Consider the following 15,822-nt stretch of genomic DNA (forward strand, 5'->3'; position numbering starts at 1 on the left):
CAGTTTGACGTCAGCACCGGTGGCCGTATGAAATCCTGTTTTCACGGTGAACCGTGAGGTTCCTTGAGCAGGCCTGAAAGCCTTCCTACTGGGTAACCTTAGCAGTTAGCTTACAGGGTACCAGGAGGGACTCCTCTTCTATTTTGTGGTGATTAAGAGTGTCCCCGCACCTCCGGTCCTCTCACCAATCCAGTTCACATGAGACTTGACTGTTTATTGACCCTCCTTCATGTTACCGTCAAAGAGGTCGGCAATCAAACCCCGAAAAACTGTTGATGCAAACCAGTTACTGGGATGATTCACTGCAATGACTACATTTCGATCTGTAATCCTTAAACTCAGTCTCGTCAGTTCATTTGTAGGCAACATTTGGTGTGAGAAGGCCATGTTTCTCTCTCTCATTCTTTGTCTGACAACGTCGTCCACACAAGTGCCAGTAAGCTCCCCTGTCCTCCTCTGTCTCCCAGAGGCTTCTCTTTTCTCTTTTTCACCTCTAGTTTAGTGCAACGCAGATCAGGCGAACAGCTGACTGACGTTCCTCGTTTCCAGCCCTGAGAGCAGCTGATCTCTGCTGTCATTCTGCTGGGTCACACCGGGACAAAGGTCCTTGTCCAAGAAGAGAAGCAATGTGAAATCCTTTAGTAACTCTTTGTGATGTTGGTATGGGATTAGAACATTTTGTCCCAAACATCCCTTTATCCCAGCCCCCTCCTTCTGTCTCTTTTTTTTTTTTTGGCCAATCCCAGTCCTCCTCTCTCTCTCTCTCTCCGGTGTCAGTTTGTCTTTTTTTTTTTTTGTCTCTCTATTGTTCACGTTTGAGTGTAATACAGAAATTCAAGCTGATTAGTTTGTTTTCGTGTGTTTATCTTTGCATAAGCAGGTGACTCACACGGTGTCTCCATTACCTGTGAATTTCTGTCCCAATTCACAGCAAATGACCAGAAAGGTGTGTGTCTGTGTGTGTGTGTGTGTGTGTGTGTGTGTGAGTGCATCAGCGACTATGACATGAATCAAAACCAGGCTGGTGGTGTGACATCACATTAAAGAGACAGTCTCCCTGCATTTTCTGGAAGCACGTTGACGTTTCAAAAACTGAGAGCCTCAAGGATTGTTTGGAGGGAATAAACACCTTCAATGTTTTATTCAAAGGGTGTGTGCATACATGCATGCGTTTGTACACGTGTGTGTCATGGACAACTAGCAGTGGCTGGTTTTTACATTTTACCGGCACATACAAAAAAAATAAATTGTAATGTATCTGGTACAAAGGTTTTGCGTAAGTAGTGAGCGGTCGGGAGTCCGTTCTTTTTGATGATGACTTGTTTTTCAGATTGCAGTTTGGTATTATTTACTGGTTTTAACCTGAAAATCTCACATGACAACGCACTCTACGCACATTTGTATTGTTGCACTGCTTGGAAGTGCACAATTAGTTGTTCATGATATTTAATAATAACAGAGCTCAGGGTTTTTCTGTGCGTCATGCAAGGCTGTAATTTGATCAAGAGATTTAATTTTTATTTTCAAGAACCTGGTTATTAATCATCAGAAAAGCATGTTCGAGGCGGCAGCCTTCGTTTCCCTGCCATTTGATTCACAGTTAAATATTCCCACTGTTCATACAGGGCTGCTGTTGATTTAATAAGGTCGGTATAGATACAACAGAGAGATGTGAGAGGTAACAGTGTCCCAGTTTCCCCCCACATTGAGCAGCTACTATTTTTAGGAAGCAGAGATAAGCGGGAAAAAGAACCCCCAAGAGTCGACCGCAGCAGTTTTATGTTCTGGACAATTTACACCCTCCTTATGCTACCATGACCTTTCTGCCTTCATCGTTCACTCATCTCAGCCCCCCCCCCTCCCCTCAACACACACACACACACACACACACACACACACACACACACACACACACACACACACACACACACACACACACACACACACACACACCATTTGCTCTTTTATGTCCTTTCCTTCTCCTCTTTCCAGTCTCTTCACCTTTCTTCGATTGCCCTCTCTTTCCTTCCCCCTCCTGTGCTTGTATCTGTCCTCATCATTCCTGTATTCACTTTTCCTTTTGTATTTACCAGTCAGACATTTACAGAGCTCATGTTCAGCACACACCCTCCTTCACTCGTCTTCGATGATTTAAAAAAAAAAAGGGGATAAACATTACTGCTATTGCCTAATGTAAAGGATTTATGGGAGAAATTCAAGCTTGTACATTGATGTTCCAACATGAAATGACCTCGTGTGGCTTTAAAGATTGCTTCTCCTACTTCTCATCACCTACTTAATGCTAACAACTTATACACTGTACTCATACTGCGTGCTTGTGTGTCTACATGCATGCAGGAATTTATAGAGTGTGAAGTCAGCCTGCTGCTTTTTCACATTTTACCCTGATAATTTATGACTTTCTATCTATTCTTACCCATCTGACAAATTTGAGTCCACACACATACCAGCTTTGCTCTGGAGAGCTGCTATTGACACTGTGTGTGTCTGAGTTTGTGTGTAGCGGTGTGTGTGTGCACATCAAGTACTAGCATGCACCCAGATTTACCAGACCATCTGGCTGACTGCTTGTGCATTCATTCATAGGGCGAGTGACGCACTTTGTGTGTGTGTGTGTGTGTGTGTGTGTGTTTGTGTGTGTGTGTGTGTGTGTGTGTGTGTGTGTGTGTGCGTGTGTGTGCGCGTGCGCGTGTGCGTGTGCGTGTGCGTGTGTGTGTGGTGGGAATTAGGAAATCACAATAAAATCAGCCGTGGAGCCAGGATACTGAAAATATGTATAGATCTAGCTTACTTATTTTGTCTGTATAAAAATCTGTCTTTATACTGATTTGTTTGAATGCTTTGCTCACTTCATGCAGAATATTCTCTTTGATATTTATACGCAGAACAAATAGCAAGAAATGACAACTTTGAATCCACATATTAAATCCTGTCTTAAATGTGCTTGGACAACTTTACAGATTCTAATTCAAGTTACCTGCTGGGTTTAATGTTGTGCTGCCACCCAGTGGCCAACTTCATTGCTTGCATACAAATCAATGGTGTCGTTTTCCTTAAAAAAGGCCAGTTTACTGAGGATAATACATACAACAACAACCACAGCTCTACTCCCATAAAACAACATACATACTTTAAGATAGCCATGCTGTCAGTTCTGATTACATTTAATTTAGATTTCTTTATTATAGTTCAGTATATTTGTGGGTAGAGAATATTAATTTATCCTGTCCTTTATGCTGTATATAGGAAGCAGAGGGGAATGCAAGTTGAAATGATGCTATATGAAGTAGGTCAAGCTCCCTGCATTTCATTCTCAGTCCATCATGTTTTCTCTTGAGCAATATTTTTCTCCATTTTAATATTTTTCTTTACTAACTGCATGTTACCCAGTACAAAAATATCACAGTGAACTGAACTTAACCGAGTTTGCATTGTTTTCCTTTATCAAGGTAGACTTTCCCTTCCTCGTTTCATTACACTAAGTAAATTATTTGAAAAAGGAAAGTATGCTATGAATTAAACAAAAAGTGAACTTTGATAATTCATTTTCCATAACTAATGACCACTTATTGATAGAATCTTCTATCTTTGTTATGAATAATGGCATCGTTTGTATGTGGAGTAATTCACTACAGCAGTCTGATTTTTGAATTATTGTTTCTGTACGTGATGTAGTATAACTTTGATTATATGAAACGATGAAAACTTTTTATTGCAAGTTTCTTTAAGTTATAGGCAGCAGTTGGTTGTGCAAACACAATATGCCAAACCCGGGTTGATTTCCGAAACAAGACATCCGATGTAAAATGTACATTAACAGTATTTGCATCTTGCAAGAAAATAAATCACTGAGCACCTTTCTCTAATGATACTGTGTCACTGAGGGCATTGTGCCCCCACCCCCTTTATACCTGTGGCTGTCTGGCTTATTATTATGGTCTGTCTGGCAGGCTGCCTGGCTGGTGGTCTCTCAGTGAACTTGATACTGAAATCAGCGGCCGACTGTGATGTGTAGAACATCAAGGAGGCTGCGTGGGGCTCAGTCTGGAGCTCCACCAGTCACTAAACACTTGTCAACAGTTCTGATGAAAGTGGTCTTTTCCTTGGTGGCCTCTTTTTCATTAGCGGGGTCAGAGGTTGCCGCCCAAGGCTGGCTGTCTGTTGGTGTAAGCGGGCAGACAGTTAAAGAAGAGGGGGTAGGGGGAAAGCATTCGGTGGCTAGTTGGCTCCTCACATTTCGGTTCATCTATGTCCTGCTGGTCCAAGTGACTAATTCTGTACTTAATTCTGTATCCCACACCTCTAACATTTGTCAACCCTGATTTGATCCTCACCTGACACAGTCACTGTTTGCATGCAAGTTTAATTTCCATTTAGACATTCTTGAGATGGATTGTTTGTTAATGGAGATAATTAGAGCATGAAGCTCCATTCACGGGTTACTTTCCCCTCTTCACACTTCACTTTTTACTCCCCTATTCCTCTATCTGTTCTCTATTATGTCCCCTAAACACAGATGTGGCCAAGAGAGTGAGTGAACTAGAGAGAATCAGCCAACATCGCTCTCCTCCTCCTCCTCCTCTTCCCCTTAACCCCGGCCTCTTGCACATGAAAGGGGCCGCACAAGGCCAATGGATGGCCGGTGGGGTGTGTGCTATGCAAGGGCCCCAGACCCAGACACAACACAACACACAGCTCTGCGGGCCACCACAGCTGGGCTGGAATGTGACCTGCTTCAGATTTTAATGCCAGACTAGGCCCTCTGTATGTGTGTGTGTGTGTGTGTGTGTGTGTGTGTGTGTGTGTGTGTGTGTGTGTGTGTGTGTGTGTGTGTGTGTGTGTGTGTGTGTGTGTGTGTGTGTGTGGGTGGGTGAGTGGGTGAGTGAACTACGCGAGGAAGGAGGAGGACATGGATGAAGGGATGTCAACCACAGAACAACATGCGCTGCCCACCGGACCTCTTCGACAAACTCTGTCTGGTATTTTTCCTACAGCAGTGGAAAACAGCATAACAAACTCAAAAAGCAAGGAATATTTTCAAAATCATCTTTATTCATTTAGCATCATATTCCATAAAAGTTTGAATGAACACTAATAAAGGCTATCATAGATACAATAAAAAAAAAGAAAAAGAATTAGATTCACAGATACATTCTGCCTACGTATCCACTGGCCATTCACAGCCCTATAAGAAACAGATCAAGAAAAATAAATATGTCCACATATATATTCTGTAATGTAAATGAAAACTTATCAAAATAGGTTCCACAATAAAAAAATCGAACCAAAGAGCTTATTTGATTCTGGTAGATAAACTGAGGCTTCACATTGCATTATAGTGAGCTGAAGAGCTCGGGACAGATGTTACACAACGTCAACTGTGAGATACCCATCAAAACATCAAAGTAAATATACTAATCATATAAGAATATACTGCTATGCGGATGATATTAGTGTATTCAAGATAATATTTGGACAGAAAAACAATTAAATACTTTGTACAAGGTTAATGCTTGTGACTGTTAATATGCTGCTTGCTTTTTCCAGACAGTGTACCCCAGGAGTGGACACCAAACTCTCTACACTTAATTCTAAAGAAAAGAAAGCTAAGGACAGATGAAAAGATAATGAAAAAACTACTGATGTAAAATGATAACATTCTTCTGAGATCTGGTGAGGGATATGAAAATGAGGAGGGAAGAAAGCATCCAACGTTACAGATAAGTTACTAGTTTTGTGTTTACTGGCAGTCAGTCTGACTGTTGAGGTCACTGGAGCTTGGAGTAATCTGAAAATGACACACTAAAACTGACTTGCAGTGAACACGAGGCTCTAAGAGACCCTACTGGACGGCAGAGAAATCTTTGAGGAAATCACAGGTTTTCTTGTGGATGACCTCTCGCAGCTTCCTGATTCTGCGACTGCTGGAGGAGCCTACGAAGCTGTCGGGCTGCAGGACGGCCATCCCGTTGTGAACGTCCCCCATGATGAGGAGCTGCCCGTCGGCTGTAGTGATATTGGGGCAGGGGCAGTTCCAGTCCATGTTCTGAAGAGTCACCTCCAACGGTTCTTTGCCAAAGAACCTCAGACCCATCTTCTCGTCCTTCAAGATCTCCTCCACCGTCACCAAAGCGTGGCCCGACTCTTGCTCCTCCGTCAGCTCAGTCACACGGCCGAGGATCACAAAGTCACTCTTGCAGAAGCTGGTGACCATCTTGCCTCGAGGTTTGCAGATCTTGCAGTTGTGGTTCTTCGGAAAGGGACACATCTCTTCGCAGGCCTCCTTGGACTCAAAGTTGTTCTCGTTGCTGCCGCAGCCTCCGTACACAAAGGACTGGCACTTTTTCAGAGTGCTGCTGTACGCCCAGCGAGGCTCGTAGGCCTTGCAGGGCCCTTGGAGGCTCGGGAGGCTGCAGGGAGCCGACAGCTCTCCTCCACAGGACAGCATGCAGGTTTCATAGGTGTCGAAGTGGTTTCTGTTTTTATTGCACTGACTGTAGGTGAAGGTGAAGCAGTTGTTCCTCTTTGGTTCATAGTACCAGCTCATGCTCTCCTCTCCGCAGTCATCTGTGTCTGGACTCTTGAGACACTCCGCAGCAGGAAAAGGCAGGTTGGTGCTGTTCCCTGATGCATTTTTACCTTTCGGTTCTCTCTTGATCACAACCAATGGGAAGTGCGACGACACGCTTCCTCCAACGTTCCTGGCTGTGCACGTATAGATGCCAGCATCCTGAAGCTGTGCATTGTATATAACCAGCTGTCCAATGTTAGTGACCACGACGTTCCCTCGGACATGATTGGGTCTCATTACGGTGTTCTCTTTGCCTTTCAGTTGTTTCTCCCAGGTGATTTCCGGATGAGGCTTCCCGGACACCTCACACAGGAAGGTGGCTGTCTCCCCCACAAAAACAGCCTGTCGGGTGGGTCCGTTGAGTATGGCAGGGAGCTGGATGTCAGTTGGGAGGGTGGTCTGGAGGGCAGTAGTTGGATGGAAGGTGGTCTCCACAGGCATTGGACTGGTGTTCGGCCAGGTCAGGTGGTACCTGTAGGTAAGTCAAATAGGACAGTAAATCAGTCAGAGCCGTGATGTCAAAAGCTTTTCTTTCATTACAATTTTGATATACAGACAGAGTACATTTGTTTTATACAACCAGAAAATGTTCTAAATTTTGAAGACTGAAGCAAGACAACTTTACCTCGTTACACCAAAAACAAAAAGTAGAGATCTAAAATACTTAACATGTTACCTGCAGGTGACCTCAGAGATAGAGATACCCTTGGAACAGGCCTCTGCATCCATGTAGCACTTGTTATAATACGTCATGCCGTCGGATGCGCACGTGAAGTGGGGTTCTCTCTCACAGCGGTCCCGACACTTACAAACAGGCTGTCCGTCCCAGATGTCACACTCGGACCCCTGCTGGGAGCACATGAACTTGTCGCAGGTGGCTCCCTTTGGCATTCCAATGGGGCCCTTGTTGCCCTTCACGTCTATGTAGCGTGCTGCCACACAGCTCTTGTTTCCGCATACATTGGGGCAGCACTTCTCAAATGTCTCACAGTCCTGAAGTTTGGACAAGGAAAGGAAATCTTTCGTACAGCATACCAGAATATCTGTGCAGTGAATTGAAATGTGTGAAACGGACAAAAAAGTCCGTTTTTGGTGCTTGGTGAAATCATTTAAATATTACCTACAGATTTCATTGGAATTCATTTATTTCGTGAGGCCCCTTTGAATGCATATTTCTTTTGTTTTGGATCAGTTTTGGACAACATCCGATAGCATAAATAAAAACTTAAATTTGAAGGGATTCATTTTGGTTTTAAATCTAACCCTCATCATACCTACAATATCTAAAAGCACCAAGATTATTTGAGTTATTTTTCTTGTTTTTATTTTAACAGGCAGTAACTCCTTTACAGAGATGGGATGGGTGGGAAGTGACAAATGGCAATTTAGCTGTTAGTCTAGACAGAACAGATCAGACATTTTCCAGTTCTGTTTCCTGATGCTTTTTGGACAGACAATGTAAATGTCAGAGCATCATATAGGTATTATGTTGTGCCTTACTTGTTTTTCAGCCTTGAAAGCTCTAACTTCACTTTTCAGTAATACCCACAATCATATGTAGTAGTTTACTTTAAGACTCTGAAATACAGTAATCAGTACATGTTCTTTAATCAAATACATCCCCCCCCCTAGTTTTTAAGGTATTGTAGTACAGCCTATTTGTCTAAAGTTCCTCCTATAACCTTGACAGCTTGTACACTTACACGCCGTTTCTACAGTAAAAGCTTCACATTTCACGAGCAGCGGCAGTAGCCTGCAGTCACTGTCAGGGGAACTCACCTGGTCAGATTCGCACTCGCGCATGCAGGTGCTCATAGCATCCACCCACAGGTTGGGGTTCAGGTCATTCGGGCACAGACCTGCGTGCGAGTACACCACTTTCGCCACAGACATAGGCATGGCTCGCACGCGGCAGCTGCCCATATAAAGGAGTACGGTGTAACATTGTCCCACAAGAAACCAAATCCATCGGGGAAACAGCATCCACCACATATCCGGCGCGTAACACAGCGGACACTTAACTGTTAAAAAAAAAAAAAAAAAAAAAAAAAAAAAAAAAAAATCCAACGGGTTTAACTCGACTTCAAAGCTTTGAAAAAGGTCTTTAAACTATATTAAGTCGCGTGATTAACTTTTAAAACTCTGGAATCAGATGCAGCATGAAAAATAGCAACAAACAGTCGCTTGCCAGACCGGTCCCGATCTGGAGAGCTGTCCAGGTTAGTGGCTCTAATAGTAGCAGGAGATTAGGGCTGTGGTGCATGTGCAAACCCCCTTAAGGTCTAGCTACATGAATTACAGTGGCCTGTCTACTTGGACAGCAAATCCCAGTTGAGTTACAGTTGTGATCAACTTAATTAAAGAAAAAAAAAAGAAAGTTCACCAGCAGTTTGCAGCTGCTGTTTCATAGAGGACTGGCGAGACACCTGTGCGTAATGCGCTGGCTTCTTAACCCTTAGCATGCAATGTCGGTGCAAAGGGAAAGGATAGTAAATAAACTGTACATATGTGTTCATGAATAAAACACTAAGAATTATATATTCACACAAAAATAGGTGTAAGATTATTTACTGATTAGAATAATATAGTAATAGTAGTAATAACATCTCAAACAATAGTTGACATAACTATTCTTTTTCTTTATCAATTTCTTATAGTGCCTTGTTATGTCCACATTTGGACATGACTGTGTGACACATTAATATGCTTTATGCAGCACGATAATAAGCAGTGAACATTGAAAAATCTCTCCTACACATCTGAACACACGTCAATCTCCAGAAGATGGCACCAAATTCACTGCAGTTCATCTGATCTTTGTTGTTTGTAGATTCTGCTCTGCAGATTTGACTTCTGCACAGTGTACCAAATAGTGGCCGCTTCATTTAATCAACTTCAGTAGATGTAAAAGGGAGAGGTGGTTGCATTATTTATCACAGGCTATATGGTTTAAGGCTTTTCATTCTTATTTGTTCGCTGTACAATCTGGATACTATCTGAAACCCTCTATCCTCCTTGTACATCTTCTAGAACTAGCCACAAGTAGTTAAGAGTAAATATGACCTCATTGATGTATTCATTGACTTGTGGTTGACTCTATTGTCCACATGTGATGTCACATTCAGTATTCAGTAGATCTAATCTGATCACATTTTTTTGTATTTTTTTATTGCTTAGTTGATCTTATGTTCAAGTCCCTTTTTGTTGTTTTTATTCTGTTTAGTTATGTTTGGCATTTTGGTCAACCTCTGTTGTGTTTAAATGTGCTATATAGATACATCTGACTTGACTAAATTTGATGAGACTAATCAGCCGTTCGCAGTTAATGTCTCAGTCCATGACAGAGTTGGAAATATTACAGTTTGCAAACAAATGCCAGTTGTAAGATGTGGATAAGATGTCCATCAGCAATGAAACACTGAGTTAAAAAAGACAATGGTGTTCAACATTTTTGCCATTTCATTCAAAGACTTGTAGTGGAATTACTGCAGATAGGAAAAACTTTAAGCAGAGCATATTGCTGTCTGAAATGTAAATACTTCAGCCTCATCCGGCCGCTATCACAATATTGACAAATAGTACAGACAGCTTGAAATCATGCTTTGAAAAAACGGTATTGTTCCCCAAAAGGCAATTCCAAGAAGTGTTGCAGAAGAAAAAGGCTTCAAAACAAAGAAGCTGGAAGCCTGTTCGACATTAACGGAACCAGAAGAGAGAAGATTCTGCTCGTTTCCAACCAAACAGTGACACAGCATTTAAGTTTTTGCAAACGTGAAAAAGCAGATCTGTATATATCTTCAGAAGAACAAAAGATTTAGAATTTGAATAGCTTCGCTAATTTTGTGTGTGCGTGTGTGCGAGAGAGAAAGAGAAAGAGAGTGCATGATTGTGGGTATAGAGCCTATACTTCCCAAGCCGAGGCCCTGCTGAGCCCAAAGAGGCCCAGTGCTCTCCAGGCCAAACCCTGTTGTCCCAGTCTGGTCTGTGAGCCTCTCTGACGGCACTTTATACACACAGGCAGGACTCATATACATGCATGCACATAAAAACGATGTAAAAATACATGTGGTAAACACAGATTTTTTTTTTTTAGCTGGTGATAATTTGGATTTGTTAAAGAAAGTGGAAACACACACACACACACACACCCACGCGCGCATATATATGAGTGTAATTGCACACAAATGCACAAACACAGTCAAGCTGTGTTTTCACTGTCTGCTCACCCACTCGCCCCCTCAGGGCTTCCACCCCTAACCTTCACCCCTCAAGACCCTGCATTCCCAGCATAGTCAACACTGGGGCTACAGGGCATGTCACATATTGAATAAAAACCACACGTAGGACCACATGCAGGGCGCTCCGACGCTCTATCTACCTTCAGCACATGCGCCGTCTGAGAGCAGACCTTGACTTTGACCTTCTCTGAGACCCCCTCCATGTTTCTGGGCCCAGTTCTAAGCAGCTTTGCACCTTGCGTGACATTTTCATTTATGTTCATTTCCAGTGTTCCCACAATCTGGAGATTTATGGTTGAAACGTCATTATAAAGCTTCTCCGGGCCCATACTTTTCTGTACTTGCATCATGATCATGTGAATCTCACCGACACAAACAGAAATCACAACCTGCGATATTTGATATTTGGCAGAAGAACTAACCATAACCTCCTTAAAACAGAATTTTTTTTTATTAAGGTTTGGTTGAGTGTCTTATGTCAGCATGTATAGATGTGATATCAATCCACCACTTTTAAAACTCTGCACTTGGTCAGATCATTTTTGCACAATGCATCGGAACCTTTTATCCCATTCGTTAACATTTTAGTAAAAGCAAAACTCCAGTATATGCAATGATTTAGTATTTTTAGTGCACCTGAGAAGCGAACAGGAAGGAGGTTGCGCAGCACTGTCTGCCAAATGAAGATAAATTGAATTTTGATTAACACGTTTGACACTGTGATTTTCCACCCAGACTTCATCTAAAGACACCGACTGGGAAAAGACTTTGTCAGTGGGTTCTTGGCTTAGTGGGCTTAGTGGGCCTGGTTACCTTCCTCAGGGCGTCGCCCCCCCCTCCCCTTTATATGCTGGAAGAAATTTTTTATGGGCTTCGGAAGAGTGCTTGACAGCCTGAGGAGGCTATGACTTTATCTGTCTCGCAGGTCCTGATCAATGTCACATGGGACCAGTTAGGGTGGTACACCACAATACATATCTTCAAGAATCCTGACATTTCTTTTCCTGTAGGTTTGGATTTTTATTTGAAGGGATCGGAAACAGTTGCCAGGGCAACCTGTGGAAATTCCAGACATAACTGTTCCCGAGAAATATTCCAGCACTTAATGCCAGAAAACAGCAAGTTGTTGTTTTTGAATCGTTTTTTTAAATTTTTTTTTATGGATTAAACTGTTGTACATTTTAGTTCACAACTGGACTCTCTGTGGTTTACAGTGTCATGCATGCATTTGTGTTGTAAATAACTAACACTGTATATTGGCTTTGTGCATTACGCCTATTAGAGAAGGGCACAAATTGCACCAAGGGCCATAGTCCAAGTACATCGACCGCAGCATGTACCTGTGAGTAACGTCGCCTTCGGCCTCCATTTCCAAAATGCTCTTAGTGGTTCTGGACCACAGCGGATCCACAGCTTCTCCCGCCCATGATTAAGGCCTGGGAAGCTGGTTCAAAAACAATGAAGGTGTTATGACTGTTCAAACTAAGCTTATTATGAGTGTCTCATTCCAGAACAAAGGAGAGAGACACGTCCAGCCACAGCAGGGCCCTAAGCTGATCCCTCAGCCCCAGTCTAGAAGCACAACACAGCATGCCGATGGACAGACATGCAGGCAAACATACAGATGGCCATCCAATGAAATATCTATGTATCCCAATAGCCACATACATTGATTTTTCCTTTATTTAGTACACACACACACACACACACACACACACACACACACACACACACACACACACTTACACATACACAACTTACTCACCCCCATTCTGCTAAGATTATGCAATATTTGTGATCTCCAGATTGCAGTGTCTGAACATCTGGTCACCACATGAGCGCTATTGTATTCATTTCACTAAAGAGGTTAAGGATTTCACAGATACAAGAGCGTGTCAGTGTGAACATAACTTAGGTGTTGTTTATGTTCTTTAAATCAGAGCGGGAACATAACAGAATGTTGAGCAAACGCAGGTCAAAAGTGAACGGACAGGCATGAAACAAAGCTATGATTAGATGGTGTAACAATGATTAGTTTAAAAATATGGAACAATTTCAGAAATACTTTTTTTGATATTTTTTTTATAATAATGATAAGTCCACTCATGAGTGGTAATCAACTCACAGTTTAAATCAGCCATAAACCAATTACTGAAATCTGTATCCAAGCAGCAATGATTGTGCCTAGAGGCCAGGATCCTCCTAGTAGCACCGGCAGATTAGTGGCATTACACTGGCAGGTATTGGCTCCTTAGTGGCACTGCGATGGAAACCTGCAGCACCACGGTGGCGTGTAGTGTCATGTCAGTGACACCTCCGTGGCACCTTATGGCAATCTGTGACAACTCAGTAGCAGGTAGTGGCATTTCAGTGGCACTTCAGTGCAAACCTGTAGTGGCAGGTAGTGACACATAAATGGCAGTTCAGTGGCAATCTTTGGTGTTTTCCCAGCAGGTGTAAATCTGTTTTAAGATAGTTTTTGAGCAATTACATTGTGCTTTTTTTGTTCACTCTATGTAATTAAGTGCTCCAAGGAGGTTATGATTTAAAAAAAAAACAACCAAAAAAACCCTCAAACCTTCCGCTTCATTATCAGTTAAATTGTTAACATAATTGCATAAATACATGTATTTACAGTTTTATTTACAAACTAATTTGTTTTTCACCTTTTGTCTTTGTTCACTACATCGTGACATCTAACAGCCTTACTGGTTATTACATTTTTCATCATATGTATGTCATATTCTGCAGAAAGACACATGACAAAAAAAAAAATCTGGCACCGTCACCGTTTTCAATTCCGAGGTTTCCACATAAGCGGGCAACACTTTTCTTGAAAACTTCAATTAGTCATGAGATTTAATAAAGTTTGTTAAAAAAAATAAAATCACAGGCATCTTGGCATCCTGTTGTTATTCCCTAAAGTGGCATACTCCCTTGGACTGCAGTGTGAGGCTCGTTCATTGAATGCCAATATTTGCTCCTGTCCTCCCTCTAGTGGCTGTCAGCTGAAACACATGTGGCACTCAAAAGATAACGTGCAACAGAAGCCACACAATACAAGGTAAAACGGTCCCTTCAGTTTAAGTGTTGAATTAGCTAAACGGAAAAGAAGTCGGCTTAGACATTTAAACTCATGACACAAATGTTTGTACAATTGGTCAGATGTATTTACGCTTTTGCAAGACATGAGGCCCGTCGGAGAGGAAAAAAAAAGAGGGGAAAGATCAAGTCAGGTACCATGCTTTATCAAAGAACAGATACAGGTCTCCAGAACGAAAAAAAAAAAAAACAATTCGAACAGTGCCTAAGATTATTTCTTTACAAGTACACAGGACGTACTGTATATAAAAATATTAGACTCTGAATGCATAGGTTAAGTCAAACTGCGTTCTGCCTTTTTCTAGAACAATAAGCAACCCCACAAAAAAACATTTGTCATCTCCTTTTGCACAATAATCAAAGAAGATCCTAAAAAAAAAAAAAAAAAAAACAATTGCAAACATGCTGCTCCCATTCACCCAGGGCAGGAAAATGAACAGGGTCGGGAGGTGGTCTTTTTTTCTCCCCCCCCCCCCCCCCCCCCCCCACATTGTCCCACTCCCTTTGTACACATGTGGCACAACTTCACGTCATAAAGCATTTAACATAGTTGGAAACATTAAAAAAAAAAAAAAGCACTCGTGGTAGTCCTTTCTGCTCAAAACAAACTCTCTTGTAACCCATTCTTCTTCCCTCACGTTGCACTTCCAACAATAGCGTCTCGGCACCTCCCGTCCCGCTGTTGGGGACTCTTGCGCGACAGTCGACGTTTTGGCGCAAAGAACAGGCCCAGCTGGTTAGAAATATGTACACATTAATAAAAAATAGATCGTATAACGTACAAATACAGTAAGAGCTTCAGGTATACAATTGAACAGGAAACAGGAAACACTGCGTAAGAAACATTTTTGATTGTAGGACACGCGTCGTGTCCACCTACTGCGCTGTTGAAAAGAAGTGAGCCCCAGCGTTGACCTTTTAAAGGAATATTACGTGTTGATGAAAGCAGCGTAATGTGTTGTTGTACAGGTGTTGTTCTTCCTGCTCGGCGGCTGCAGGGTCGCCGGCCGGAGCCCGTGTTCTCCCCCCCCCCCCCCCCCCGACGTTCTCGGGCCCCCTACCCGCGTTTGTCTCCCGGTGCGGGAAGGCGGTGGCTAGATTGCCCTTACTGGGCCGCTGAACCCCAGAAACGGTTCCTCCTCCACACCCGCAGCCAGTAGCTTTTGCCAAGTTCTTTTAAATGGCTCTCTGCAGGCTCGCTCCGGTCACACCAGCGGCGCACGCACAGCGGTTTTGGATCGCTGATTTGCCCACAAAGCCCCCCCGCATCACCCCCCAGTATCCAACGTCCACCGGGTGAACGGTCACCGTCCAGCCGGCATTGTTGCACTCTGCTGCGCGCTGCTTGGTGTTCCCTCGATAACGAGGACCTCGCTGGCAGCTGTGGACCACATCGCAATGTCTGGTCTGAGCGTTGTGTGTTTTGGAACGCTCGGCTGCTTGCCAAAGGTCGACGCGTATTTCCCATTCCCCTTTCCAGGAGTGAGCCGAGATGTTGCCCTTTCACGGACAGACCAAAAAAAAAAAAAAAACCACACCAAAACTTCAGGTGTTGTTTGTATGCTGTCTAAAGCGAGGAGGGAACGTACAAAAAAAACCAAAAAAAAAAACCCCTCTTTTGTTATTTCAGTTCATCCAACGCTGGCTTGCTGTGCAAATGCGGGTCAAAAGTGAACAAGAGGCCAGAGAGGAAACTGCAGCTGGATGGTGCAACAAACACTTTCAACAATTTCAACAAAAAAAATAAAAATGCTTTCCTCAGGGGCCGCTGTGTAAGACCTCCTCTGCGTTTCTTCATCCGTTGCGGAGCATGTTGAGTTTGTGCTCAACCTCCTCCTTCCCCCCCCCCCCCCACTCCCCCACCTCAGAGAGTCACGCTTCAAGATGCTG

General features: G+C 43.0%; 1 protein-coding gene across 1 annotated transcript; it reads right to left on the reverse strand.

Annotated features, from left to right (window-relative positions):
* Positions 1–5,058: 5,058 nt before the first annotated feature.
* Positions 5,059–9,001, reverse strand: wfikkn2a (info WAP, follistatin/kazal, immunoglobulin, kunitz and netrin domain containing 2a). Its single transcript, XM_069149289.1, has 3 exons — positions 8,372–9,001; positions 7,269–7,585; positions 5,059–7,064 (listed from the first exon to the last, which is right to left on the reverse strand). The coding sequence occupies exons 1-3, from the start codon at positions 8,582–8,584 to the stop codon at positions 5,864–5,866; spliced, it is 1,731 nt and encodes a 576-aa protein (XP_069005390.1). The 5' UTR covers positions 8,585–9,001; the 3' UTR covers positions 5,059–5,863.
* Positions 9,002–15,822: the final 6,821 nt, after the last annotated feature.

This window comes from Embiotoca jacksoni, unplaced genomic scaffold (assembly GCF_022577435.1).
Source record: "Embiotoca jacksoni isolate LCO1_2020_lvr unplaced genomic scaffold, fEmbJac1.0.p SCAF_15, whole genome shotgun sequence".
Classification (NCBI taxonomy): Eukaryota; Metazoa; Chordata; class Actinopteri; family Embiotocidae; genus Embiotoca; species Embiotoca jacksoni.

What these genes read in the sequence shown, in the direction of transcription:
- wfikkn2a (XM_069149289.1), bottom strand. Translation starts at nt 8,584, where the DNA reads ATGTGGTGGATGCTGTTTCCCCGATGGATTTGGTTTCTTGTGGGACAA. An exon ending in GCGAGTGCGAATCTGACCAG is followed by an intron (nt 7,586 to 8,371) that starts GTGAGTTCCCCT and finishes TCCAAACTTCAG; the next exon opens with GACTGTGAGACATTTGAGAA. An exon ending in ATCTCTGAGGTCACCTGCAG is followed by an intron (nt 7,065 to 7,268) that starts GTAACATGTTAA and finishes ACTTACCTACAG; the next exon opens with GTACCACCTGACCTGGCCGA.